This window comes from Polypterus senegalus, chromosome 1, assembly GCF_016835505.1.
Source record: "Polypterus senegalus isolate Bchr_013 chromosome 1, ASM1683550v1, whole genome shotgun sequence".
Taxonomy (NCBI): Eukaryota; Metazoa; Chordata; class Cladistia; order Polypteriformes; family Polypteridae; genus Polypterus; species Polypterus senegalus.
The window spans coordinates 320,470,800-320,484,826 of record NC_053154.1 but is presented as its reverse complement, the minus strand read 5'-3'; the positions used below and the strand labels follow the sequence as shown (position 1 = coordinate 320,484,826).

At 37.5% G+C, this 14,027-nt stretch overlaps 1 protein-coding gene across 2 annotated transcripts in view; it reads right to left on the bottom strand.

The window, feature by feature from the left end:
- cpt1ab (carnitine palmitoyltransferase 1Ab (liver)) overlaps window positions 1–14,027 on the bottom strand; it is a 156,934-nt gene that overhangs the window by 83,774 nt on the left and 59,133 nt on the right. For both annotated transcript variants that reach the window (XM_039737040.1, XM_039737048.1), the window contains exons 3-4: window positions 7,014–7,156; window positions 2,473–2,644 (exon numbers count right to left, since the gene is read on the bottom strand). In XM_039737040.1, the coding sequence (XP_039592974.1) occupies window positions 2,473–2,644; window positions 7,014–7,156 (315 nt within the window). The remainder of the gene's footprint in view (window positions 1–2,472; window positions 2,645–7,013; window positions 7,157–14,027) is intronic.

Here is a 14,027-nt window from a genome sequence, read left to right as displayed (position 1 = left end):
CCCTAGCGGTTCGCAGCTTCTCATCTTTCGTTTGCAACTTTTCACGTTAAAACTGATTAAGTTAGTTTTTGTGTTGCAATTACTTTTTTCTTCATTTTTTCACTTAAGCACAACAATCTGCCTCAAGAATGATTAAATATATGAAGAGGTAGGGGAAGTAACCGCGAAGGTGGTAGGGAATGAGAACGAGGCACGTACGCATGCGCCGTACGGCCGCCCTGCTGCACACTGCCGTGAGTTGATTCTACAATAAAATAAAAATAAAAAGAATAATAAAAATCATCACCCCGAAAGCGGATAGTAGTCACATAGTATATGCATACCAAATTTCAGGTCGATAGGTGGAACGGTTTGTGAGCTACAGGTGATTTAAAATCCTGGACAGACAAACAGCCACGGTAGCGTATTATATAAGAAGATTGTTTATTCTGTACTTTCTTTTTTCTTCTTTCATTGACATTTGCCCCAGCTGCTTGGTTATTTGAGAGTTTGCAGACTTTTCAGTCTGCACCAAGTTTGGCTTAGAGGATACAAGTTAAAAAAGGAGTTCTTGTTAGATTATTTTTATAGTTATGTTGAATGTACCCCATTAATCTGTCATTACATCTTTATATATCATATTTAGTTTTATGAAATGTATTTAGGCTTTCCATTTGTAGTTCATCCTTCCTTCTTTTCTATGTCCTGTATGGGTAGCTTGTGCAAATTGATGAAAGGCTTTAAGTTCATACTTGTGTGCTTTTGTCATCTTTTTCAAGTACGCTCTTTGTTTTCTTGAAAGAGATTTATTACATTTATTAAACCAATGTTTTCTTGCTTGTTTTTTTGTTTTTTTATAATTCTGTGTTTTAAATGTATACTGTACTGTTGTTTGATGCATGTGCATCAGTCAGTTAGTGCCAACTTCGGTTGAGAAGACCTTCCGTAAATTGATAGAAGGCTGACAGGTTGTAGTTATTTGTTTTTATTATCTTATTCAAGTGGGTTCTTAGTTTTGTTAAAATATATTTATTATGCTTATTCAAGCAATATTTTCTTGGTAGTGGTTTTATTATACTGTGTTACTAATGTATATTGTACTGTTGCTTGATGTATGTGTCATTCAATGTGCCCCAAGTTCGAATGAGAAGGGCTCATGTAATGTAATTACTTGGTTTTGTCATCTTATTCAGCAACTATTTGGCAAAGTCTCAATATAGGTTATTTATTTTGTCAGCAACACAAAGTATTGGCCATGTTTCAAAATTAAAATTAAAAGTTAAGATGGCAGTAAAAAACTTAGGGGTAACCGTTGACTGTAATCTGAATTTTAAATCGCATATTCATCAGACCACTAAGACAGCATTTTTTCACTTAAGAAACATAGCTAAAGTTAGACCTCTTATATCATTGAAAGATGCGGAGAAATTAATTCACGCTTTTGTTTTCAGTAGACTAGATTACTGTAACGCACTCCTCTCAGGACCACCCAAAAAAGACATAAATCACTTGCAACGGGTGCAGAATGCAGCTGCTAGAATCCTAACTGGGAAAAGAAAATCCGAACACATTTCTCCAGTTTTGATGTCACTACACTAGTTGCCTGTGTCATTCAGGATTGACTTTAAAATTCTGCTTATGGTTTATAAAGCCCTAAATAATCTGCTCCATCTTATATATCGGAATGCCTGACGCGTTATATTCCAAATCGTACTGGGATACTGATTTTTGTCTTACGTCTATTTGCAGTTTTTGTTTTTTCTGTCCACCCTGGCCATCGGACCTTACTTATTCTATGTTAATTAATGTTGACTTATGTTTATTTTTTATTGTGTCTTCTATTTTTCTATTCATTTTGTAAAGCACTTTGAGCTACATTTTTTTGTATGAATATGTGCTATATAAATAAATGTTGATTGATTGATTCAAGCAAAGCAACCAGGACCAATTAAACATGTCCACTTTAGACCTTATATGGAACATGTTATTGATAGTTGTCATATTTACTGTTTGTTTTGAAAATTATTTATTTTTGTAAAATAATGTACTTTGAGATAATGGATTCTATTAAAGGTTCTTTATAAAAATAAAATCAGTTGATTGATTGAAACCAATGTGTATGTCTGTGAGATGAGTGAGGAAAATCTGAATACCTTGAAAAAGAAAACCTGAGAGAGCAGAAGAACGTGCAACCACCAAATTTACGATGACCAGGCGATAACTTAATCCCAGTTTCCCGGAATTGTATGCCACCATGTTAACCATAACTAAAAAAAAAGGTGACTAACAACATTGTGAAATTAATTTAAAGATTAAAGGGTATAAATGGTGAGCATCACAAGACTCTTTTGAAAAAGTAAACTACAACTGGAGCTGGAATGAAGTTATTATCAATCAATACATTTAAAAGCTAATCCTGTTAAAATTAATTTTATGTGTTAACTGCATAAGTGGTAAACATCATGCGAATTTTCTTCCAATGGGCCTGCTTACCATCCAGAGTTTGGTCTTTCTTGACATTTTTCCGTGCTCACCGAACATCCAGCCATGCCAAGAAAGAAGCATCTTCAAAGTGGTACGCATTGTGAACACAACTGATGCCCACAGTCCTGTGCCAAGTAAAACTCCGCTTACTATCGTCTGACTTTGTTCTGACAGATATTTGCTGCAAATTAAGAAAAATAATATTTAAGATAGTAAATCACTTTTTAACCATAATATGCAATTAAGTTTACAATCTCAAAACTGAAGCCTAATTTTTCTCGCAATGTCTGCTTTCCAATCTGGAAGTTGATGGAAGCAGTAAGATTACTGGCAAATGAAAACTTTCAACTTTCACCTTTTGCACATGATGTGACCTTGTTGTAGATGTACTGTTGCACAAGGAAGACTTTGTTCTTACATTTCAGTGTTCCTGTATTTAAAAATGGTGTCATGCTCCTTCAACCATCCAGAAACTGAACTGAAGAAGTAACCATTCTTCTGAAGTATCTTTTGCATAAGGAGTTGGGGAAGGGTTATTAGGCCAGGGGCTGAATATTGGTTGTCCAACACTTTTTGGATTATGTGTTGTGGCTTTAACAATCAAACTTTCTTTGGTTTCCACCCCCTGTTCATTACATAACTATTCTTTGTCTGACATTATTTCCATTTCCTAGTCTTTGTTTCTCTTTTTACAGTTTCCCCAGCCCAAAATCACTTGCTTCCATGCTCATCACCTTAATCTTAACTTTTCATTGACCTGGAAGATCTCACCCTTTCACCATCAGGAATCATGCTGCGGGTCTGCTCTGCTCACTTTCATTCATCAAACTTATTTCTTCAATCACCCAATCACATTGTTTCTTTCTTCAGCATCTTCAGAGGATTCAACGCTACCTTACTTATTATGCCATGCAACTCTTTTTTCAGGCACTGGTTCTCTCTCCCTTTGTTCATCTGAACTGCACTAATTCCATGTCAAATCATCACACTTTTGGACCTCATTGTCACAGATTTTAACAAAACTTGGCATGTTGATTTGGTCATATGAGCAACCCATGGAACTGAAACTGCACATGTCTTAGATCAATATTAAGGGAGATTTAAGCTGACAATGTTTGAACTTATTGGGGGGGTGGATTATTACTTTGACTGGCTATATCTCCTTAAATGTATGGTGCACAGAAATGGTTCCAAAATTGTTTTAAAGCTCTTTTCCAACTATATTTTTGTGCAAATACTATGCTATCTCCAAAATGAAAAATGACCACATTATGAGCGATTATATTAAAAGTTGAATAGCAAAAAAACCCATATTTTAAAATTAGTTAATTTTTTACTAAAGCTAGCTTATAAGGTCATGAACATCTCCATAAAATTTGGCTTTTGGTTTTAGAGTCGTTGCTGAGCTATCATCACTTATAGGTGGCATCACATGGCTTCATATCTCTAATGGGCCTTTTTCATAGCAGCCATATTGACATGAATTTACTTGTGTCCAGTCTTTTGAAAACACAACTTTCCATTAAATGTTTTGGAACTGTTTAGGGTTTCTTCTACAGAATAGCTGCTCTAGTACTGACGAAGAGTTTGGGATACTGATTTTTGTCTTACGTCTATTTGCAGTTTTTGTTTTTCCTGTCCTCCCTGGCCATCGGACCTTAATTTTACAATATCTTAATTAGTGTTCCTTTGTTTTAATTCCTATTTATTTTGTCTCTTCTCTTTCTTCATCAAGTAAAGCACTTTGAGCTACATTATTTGTATGAAAATGTGCTATAAAATAAATGTTGTTGTTGTTTAATTAGAGTATGTAGTAGTACTACTCCCTCTTGCTCTGTTTTTTATGTTATTCACTGTTGCTTTTAATGCTTGCACCATATAAACATTATTTTAATGTAGTATAACGTGTTTTAGATAAAGGCTTCTGCAAATAATAATAATAATAATAATAATACAGTGACCCTGATAAGGAAAAGAGGAGTAAAATTGAAGGACTTTGAATTTCTTATCTAAATTCATTAACAAAATAACTACAATAATCATATCAAGAATCTCTAGTTTTTATGTGAATACTGATGATGTCCATGGGAAATAAACCAATAAATCAAATTTCAGATCTTTCTGTGATATTTATTTATAGCCAGTTAATAAATGTGGTCATTGGTTACATTTTTAACGTTTGATGGCTAAAAGGGCATTAGGATTAGTGAACCGATACCGTGAAAAAGACACTAACTGCTTGGTAAGCAGAAAAGGTAAATTGGCTTCAATACAACTCAGCACAGAAGGGCTGTCATTCAAAATTTGTAGTGAAAAGGGGCACATTTGTTACACACCCCATCACTTTTTCACATTTTGTTATGTTGCCTAATGCTAAAATCAGCTACATTATTTTTTTCCCTCATTGAGCAATGCTTATATCCCCCAGAATGACAAAGAGAAAGCATTTCAAATTAATAAATATATATATCACATTGACAAAAGTATTCAAACCCTTTGCGATGACACTTCATCCCATTCTACCGATCATCACTGAGATGTTTTTACACCTTGTTTGAGGTCCACCTGTGGTAAAGTCAGTTGCTAGGCATAACTAGAAAAGGCACACACTGTCTATATGAGGTCCTACAGTTCAGCAAAAACTAAGCCAGGAGGTGGAAGGAATTGCATGAAGAACTTAAGAGATAGGACTGTGTCAGTCTACAGATCTGGGAGAGGGTACAACAATTTCTGCAGCATTGAAGGTTCCCAAGAGCAGAGTGGCCACCCAGTTTCCTACGTGGAAGAAGTTTGGAACAACAAAAGTTGTTCCTAGAGCTGGCTGCTTGGCCACACTGAACAATCATGAGAAAAGAGCCTTGGTAACAGAGGTGACCAAGAACCTGATGGTCCCTCTGGATGAGAACCTGTGTGAAGATGGGTTAAATTTCCAGAAGGGCAGCCGTTACTGCAACACTCCACCAATCTGGGGTGTGTATAGCACAGTGGCCAGGTTGAGGCATTTGCCTAGTAAAAGAGAAAGCCTACTTTGAGTTTTTCAAAAAGGCACTTATAGGACTCTAAGATTGAAAAACAACATTCTCTGGTCTGATGAAACCAAAATTGAACTGTGTCACACACGTGCAATTGGGAGGTAGCTAAAGGGCCTGAATGATAGTAGTTGCATGCCAGACCAGGGGGTGACAAGGTGCACAGAGTTTCTCTCTCATTCTTCCACAGACCATCCACGGGAAATCCCAAATGGTTCCAGCGCCATCGTTGACGCCACTTCTGGTTCCACCACCATTGATGACACCACTTCAGTTTCTGGCACCATTGGTGATGTTACTTCAGGTACCGCCCCCACTGATAACATCACTTCCTGCCCAGGCAACATCACTTCTGGTTCCAGTCCTGAAAACGTTACTTCCTGTCATGGCATTTAAAGTTGACATCTTTTCAACCTGAAGTCAGTTCTGTTCTGGACTCAACCCTGAATACAACTCACTTAAAACAACCCTTTTTGCAGCCAGGGCACAATATACGGGTGGCTGCCCCAAACCTTTATGATGTCTTCTTGTGACAACTGTTTGGCCCCAATTGTAAGAATCGCATATGGAGGAAACAAGGAATCACCCATCACCTGTGCAATATTGTTCCAAAAGTGAAACAAGGCAGTGGCACCATCAGGTTATTTGGCTGGGGACAGAGAGGGTAGTCAGGGTTGAAGGAAAGCTGAACATAGTAAAGTATAAAGATATCCTTGATGAAAACCTACTCCAGAGTACTCTGGACCTCAGACTAGGTGAAAGGTTCATTTTCCAAGAGGACAATCACCTTAAGCGCAAAGCAAAGACAACATAGGAGCAGCTTAAGGACAACTCTGTGAATATCCTTACGTGGTGCAGCCAGAGGCCGGACTTGAACCCAATCAAACATCTCTGGAGAGACCCAAAAATAGCTATCCACCAATGGTCTCCATCTAACCTAGGATAATTTGAGAAGATCTACAGAGAAGAATGTCAAAAATTCCCCAAATCCAAGTGTGCGAAGCTATTTGTGTCAAACCCAATAACACTCCAGGCTGGAATCACTGTCAAAGGTACTTGAGTAAAGGGTCTGAAAATTGGTGACAATGATAAATTTCAGTTTTTTTATTTTTAATATATTTGCAAAAATGTGTAAAATGCTATTTTCACTTTGTCATTCTGGAGTATTGAGTTTTCGCATGATGAGGGGAAAATTAATTTAGATGATTTTACCACAAGACTGCAATATAACACAATGTAAAAAAGTAAAGAAATCTCGATACCTTTTGAATGCATGGTAAATTCAGCTCCTTTCCAGTGATACTACATGTCTAGTGGTCAACAGAATTGCAAATAATCAAAACATACAAAGAATTGACAATTTATTGTTAAGAATTCTAAGCATATAACACTGATCAATTTATTTAGAATTCAAACTCAACCTCAATGCAGAACTGGCAAAAACTGTTCTTGATATATTTAAGAATAGCAATGAAAAAAAGAATTACCTTTACCAAAATAAAAGGCTCATACAGTTCTTACCTAACTGGAAGATGTTCTCCTATTCTGGATAACAGTCCAAATGAATGATCTCTTCGGGTGTACAAAGCTGTGGATGCAAATCCCACAACTACAACCAGCCAGCTTGAAGGACTCCCTGGGTAAACTCCTGTGATGATTCCATTCTGCGCAGGAAAGAAAGCAAACAAAATCACATTAGCTTCAGGTACTTTACTCCATTGTGACACAGTACTCCACTTATGTTTCTTCTTTGGCTTTTGGTTATCCTATAAAATTGAATGGCCTAGTTTCCCTGTACCTCACAGAACTATGACTTGACTTGCTCGAATAGAACCAGTGACTTGATTTGACTTGTTTGATGAAATCCAGCGACTCAACTTGAGTGTAAGTATGATACCTTAAGACTTGAATTGAAAGTTGAGACTTAATTGAGAGTTGTATATGTAGGACTTTAGAACATTAGAACAATCGAAATAAGAGCAGGCCATTCAGCCCAACAAAGCTCGCCAGTCCTATCCACTTATTTCACTTAGTTTTGGAAGTCCCTAAAGTCTTACTGTCTACCACACTACTTGGTCACTTATTCCAAGCGTCTATTGTTCTTTGTGTAAAGAAAAATTTCCTAATGTTTGTGCAAGTTTTCAACTGTGTCCACGTGTTCTTGATGAACTCATTTTAAAATAACAGTCTCGATCCACTAATTTCCTTCATAATTTTAAACACTTCAATCATGTCACCTCTTAATCTTCTTTTGCTTAAACTGTAAAGGCTCAGCTCTTTTAATCTTTTCTCATAATTCAACCCCTGTAGCCCAGAATCAGCCTAGTCGCTCTTCTGTGGACCATTTATGAAATTTACCATTTTTGAAATTTACTTTTAACAAGTTTCCAACTGTAACCCCGTGTTTTTGATTAACTCACTTTAAAGTCACCATCTCGATCCACTGGATTAATTCCCTTCATAATTTTAAACACTTCAATCATGTCTCCTCTTAATGTTCTGTCACTTAAACTATAAAGGCTCAGCTCTTTTAATCTTCCCTCATAACTCATCCCCTGTAGCCCTGGACTCAGCCTAGTCGCTCTTCTCTGGACTTTTTCCAGTGCTGGTATGTCCTTTTTGTAACTTATAGACCAAAACTGCACCCAGTACTCCAGATGAGGCCTCACCAGTGTGTTATAAAGCTTGAGCAGAACCTCCTGTGACTTGTACTCCACACATCAAGGCGCTATATAACCTTACATTCTGCTTGCCTTCTTAATGGCTTCTGAACACTGTCTGGCAGTTGATAGTGTCAAGTCCACTATGACTCCTAACACCTTCTCATAAGGTGGACTCTCGATTTTCTGACCACCCATTGTGTATTCAAATCAAACATTTTTTACTTCTTATGTGTAATAATTGACATTTTCTGACATTAAATTTCATCTGCCCAATCCTGTCTGCTATCCAAGTCCTTTTGTAATTATAGAAGATATTCCAAATTATCTGGTAATCCACCTATCTTAACCAGCTTGTTACTTATATTCCTATCCAAATCATTTATATATATTAAAAATAGCAGCGGCCATAGCAATGACCACTGACTGACTTGGCCCCATTTCTCCTAAAAAGTCATTGGGCTATATACACAGTTAGAACAGAATGTCCCTTGATATGCAGTCTAACAGCTTATATGTTGCACACCATTGTATACTATCATATTTATCACCAAAAGGAATCCCACTTCTCACACCTGCTCCTTCTCTAGCCACTCCTTTATATTTTATAAACTGCCCTTTTTCCCTCCCATCAGTATCTGCTGCTGGCAACACAAACTATGCTGCAATCACATGATGGGAGGTGCAAAGGATATTAAGTGCTGTGCACTAAAACTACTGAGCTTTGCGCCTGTTCACAAAAGTCCCTCTTGTAACGTCATTAGTGTTTGATAGTTTAGTGCTGTTTGACCATTTTGCCTTTTTCATTAGTGTTAGTTGTTCTCTTATTGCCTGTCTATTTGTTTTCTACCTGCTCACGATGGCTATCCTGAAAGCCTAACCCACTCTGCACTCAAAATCCCAAACTAATTTGATGGGTGATCACCTTGCTCATCATTTTCCTGGCATGGCTTCCTCATCATGGGGAACTGCACAGTTTGGGGTCAGGTTGCTGACAAAGACACATCATAATCAGGTAAACACAAATGTTGTTTGATTATACAATGCCAGGATTCAAAGTGTAGGAATTAAAACAAGAAAGAGGACTTAATTCACACAATCCACTTCATTCAAGAATACCACTTTTATTTTTCTTGCCCACACAATGGGTGACTAGAAGGTATGCTGGTCCAGCTCACAGAACTCCTATGTATTCACCTCAAGTCAGATTTGAATTGTAGATGGCGAGACTGTGGAAACAACTTCTTCCTCAAAGTAATTATCTATCAGCATAGTCTTGCTCTTTGAACAATTTCAGAGTTTAAATTAACTTCCAACGAAACTTAACCATACAAATTAAATCTTACCTTAAAAAAATACAAGGTTTAGAAGGAATTCCAGTTTCTATTCCACCGCAGTCAGAGCACACATGTGGTTTAACTTGTGTTATAAATGATATTCTCCTCCGGTTCAGGAAAGCCACCATAATAGTGCTTTAAAGCCTTAAGTACTCCTTTGATATCATTGGTAATACCATGCTATTACATAGTCTTCCAAAATGAGTTATCCTATAAGGCATTCCATTTTTTTCCACACATACATGTAGGTCTTTTTCTTTAGTTATTGCATTTAAAAATGGTGTCCCTCTGGATTGACAAAAGGATACATTCTCTTTTCTCTATAAGCGTAGCAGATGTCACTGGAAACCACATTATTAACTATTACCCACACACTGATCAAACCAAGCTGAATTCCTCATTTAAACAAATAATACTTGATTATTTATATATATTTTTTTGTTTTCTGATTTGATATATTTTATTAACACCCGAGTCGGAATTGTCTTGTTGCATGACTAGTAGTTAATTGCTTTACTCATATAAAACAATGGATGTCATTCTGAATATTAAGAGAATACTGAAAACACTTTACTCAAACTTGATTTTTACTTTCGCTAAATGAAACCAGAATTTGAATTCTGTCTTTGACACAAAAATAACTCTCAGTTATTAAATTATTGTGCTTTCTAAAGCCTGTTTTTTTCCAGGATAGAAATATTGCAGACCATTTCTTAAAGGATAATTTTGGTATTTTCCAAGTTCAAGTTATTTTTTCACAAACATGGTATGTATACATTTGCCGCATGAAATTGTGTCATCTCAGATAAAAGAGTACTAAAATCATCGGGTAGAAGGGTCCTTTCATCTGATTGGCTGGCCCAGCAATGACTCAGCTGTCGATTGGCCAATAGGGGATGTCTCCAGGACTTGGACTGTGTCTGGCTTTTACAGATGACAGAGATTGTTGGTTATTACTTTTATTTAGGAGTTTCTGCTTTGTTTTTGATACATTTTAACAAATCTGTATCCTCACATGTGATAGCTCTGCATTTAGTAAGTGGTATAATCTGTTCCCCAAATTTTAACCTGAGAGTTGTTGCAGCACCCTGCACTTGCTGAGGAGCGCTATGCAAGAATAAAGTAGTTTGTACTATTGTATTGTATTGTATTTCTGAGATGGCCATGGCAGATTAGCCATCTAGCTCTGTAATGAGGGCTACTTGTGTTCTTCTTTGTGTGTTGTATTTACCCCAACGCCCACTCCATGCCCAACCTACCTGGAAGGGGGTTTCTCTCTCTTTCTGAATTGCCCTTTCCAAGACTGTTTCCATTTTTTTTTCCTTACAAGGTTTTTTTGGGAGGTTTTGCTTGTCTTCTGGGTGGCGGTCAAAAACAGGGCCTGTTAAAGCCCATTGAGGCATTCCTTGTGCGATTTTGGGGTATACAAGGAAGAAATATCCATCTATCCATCCCTTAAGGATAGGGTGAGGAGCTCAGTCATCCGGGAGGGGCTCAGAGTAGAGCCGCTGCTCCTCCACATCGAGAGGAGTCAGATGAGGTGGCTCGGGCATCTGATCAGGATGCCTCCTGGGCGCCTCCCTGGTGAGGAGTTCCGGGCACGTCCAACCGGGAGGAGGCCCCGGGGAAGACCCAGGACACGCTGGAGGGACTATGTCTCCGGCTGGCCTGGGAACGCTTGGGATTCTCCCGGAAGAGCTGGAAGAAGTGGCCGGGGAGAGGGAAAACTGGGCTTCTCTACTTAAGCTGCTACCCCCGCGACCCGACCTTGGAAGAAATAGTTGTTGTTATATTCTAAAGTTAAGAGTTTTCTATAAATGTTTAAAAATATCATGCCTGCACTGGCGCTTTACAATGGAGGCATGAAGCACAAACGGAAAATAGAAGCCAAAGAGTTTCGATAAAGCAAAACATGACTTCCATGTGTTCAACGCATGTGTGTGACAACAAAAGGGATCTGGAAATAATCAATTTACGTCGCAGGTATATTTCGATGGAAGGATATGTTTTCTATTCACTTGCATGACTTCACACATAAATACGGAAGTAAATCAAAGCAAAACCAACCACAGGGCACAAACAGTTTACTGTGATTTTGTCTTTCAAGAGAAAACCATGCACTGGGGGGTAAAGGCTATTGCAGAAGAAGATAAATGGTGAGGTAGCGTGCACAGCTAGTCTTCATTTAAATTGGCAGAGTCTAATAATATTGGTGTTTTTTGTTCACAAATAACACGTATAAGCTCTTTTACATTGTGTGTGTAATCAAAAGGCACAAATCAATACTCCACAAAAGCCTTGGCTTGACAAATGGATGCATTTAATAAGATTTTAAGCTTTTATTTTCCGATCGTGCTTCATCTCCATTGCCACCATTGGAAAATGCTAGGGTGAGGAAGATATTTTTTTAGATTTATAGAAAACGCTTAACTTTAGAACATAATTGTACATGACTAATCCATGTATGCCATGTTTCTGAAGAAATAAATTCATGCTGAAAAATACCAAAGTTATCCTTTAAGCTGTAAGGTTTCGTGAAGTCAATTAATTAATTTGTCTCAAGTACTGTAGTGTCCTGAAACTTATTTTTTTATATTTTGACCTTGCTTTACAATGCACCTCAGGCTACTCTGAGAGCACCTGGTGTAAGGTGGGACAAATCCTACATGCAATGCTCGTCCACAACACATAGCAATATAAGTTGGTTGTGCACCTAAGCCTATTCTGGCAGTGTCAGATATTTGCAGGAAGCAACACACGATGAGACACCAGTCCACTACCGGGAACACCAAAAAACCAACACTCATCTTTGAGATACGGAAGAAACAAGACACATAGGAAAACCATGCCAATTTTGTGCAGGCAGTGTAATGACTGGGATTAGAACTCAGGTCTCTGGTAATACGAAGCTACATAACTAACCACCACATTTATAGGCAAGTTATTTTTAAATTTCTTACTTAGTTATGTTTTTACTGTTAGTTCTGCAGTGGAACTGTGCCACCATGTCTCAAGATAGGAAAGCGATGACTCAGCACCTGCCTACAATAGCAATAACTGCAAATGAAAAAAAAAACATCATGCAAAGTCTACAGAAAGGGAGACCACTCTGTGCTTGTGCCAAACCATTTTATCGATTTTGTTTAATGTTACAAAGGGCAATCCTTACAACAGCAACATCTGCTAATATAACTGACATTGACTACATTGCACAGCTACAAATCCAAAGGTATAAAGTTAACTGAGAGGCCCTGGAGGGGGGAACAAAACTAAATAAGGAGAAATTAGAAATCTTAGTGACTGACAAAAATGAATATAATGAGGGTATCAGAAATAAACTTGATCCATTAGGTTTAAAAGTCAAGACAGAGGTAAAGAATTTATGGATAATTACTGACTCTGACCTAAATTTCAAATCACATTTTAATCACATTACTAGGACAGCATTTTTTTCACTTAAGAAATACAACAAAAGTTAGACCTCTTATAACTTATGCAAGATGCTAAAAAATGAGTTCACGCTTTTATTTTTAGTCACTTACTGTAATTCACTTTTCTCAGGACCACCCAAGAAAGACATCAATCGATTATAACGAGCGCAGAATGCAGCTGCTAGGATCTTAACTAGGAAAAGAAAATCTGAGCACATCACCCCAGTCTTAGTGTCACTACAGTGGTTACCTGTGTCACTTAGAATTGACTTTAAAATACTGCTTATGGAATACAAAGCCTTCAATAATCTTGCTCTGTCTTATATTTCAGAATGCCTTTCATGTTACACTCCAAATCATAACCTCAGATCTTCAAATGAGGGTCTGCTTAGAATTCCAAGAGCTAAACTTAAAAGAAGTGGTGAGACGGCCTTCTGCTGTTATGCACCAAAATCTGGAATAGCTGACCGATAGAAATACGGTGGAGCACTTTAAAAAACTGCTAAAAACACATTATTTTAACATGGCTTTCTCATAGCTTCATTTTAGTGTAAGCCTGATATTCTGTATATGCATTTAATTGTCGTTTTTATCATGGCTCCACAATCAATACTGTTCTTTTTCCGGTTTTCTGTGGTGGTGATCTGCTCCCCCCACCACCTGATCAGGGCACCGTGCAGTCCTTACATTGATGGATTGAAGGCCACAAGTCCACATGACCATCATCATCTAATTCTTCCACAGGGAGCCTGAAAACCATGAGGACTGACTGAGATCATTTATGTTGAGTAGAATGCCTAGTGTGGGGGCTGGGTGGTCTTGTGGCCTCAGAACCCCTGCAGATTTTGTTTTTTTCTCCAGCCCTCTGGAGTTTTTTTTTTTGTTTTTTCTGTCCATCTTGGTTATCAGATGTTACTTTATTCTTTGTTAATTAGTATTGCCTAATTTTATTTTTGTATTTTTTCTTTCTTCATCTTGTAAAACACTTTGAGCTACATAATTTGTATGAAAATGTGCTATAGAAATAAATGTTGTTGTTGTTCACCCACCATGGACATCGTATTCAGACTCTTCAGGTGCAGCAGGTAAATTATCCACCTGTAACTG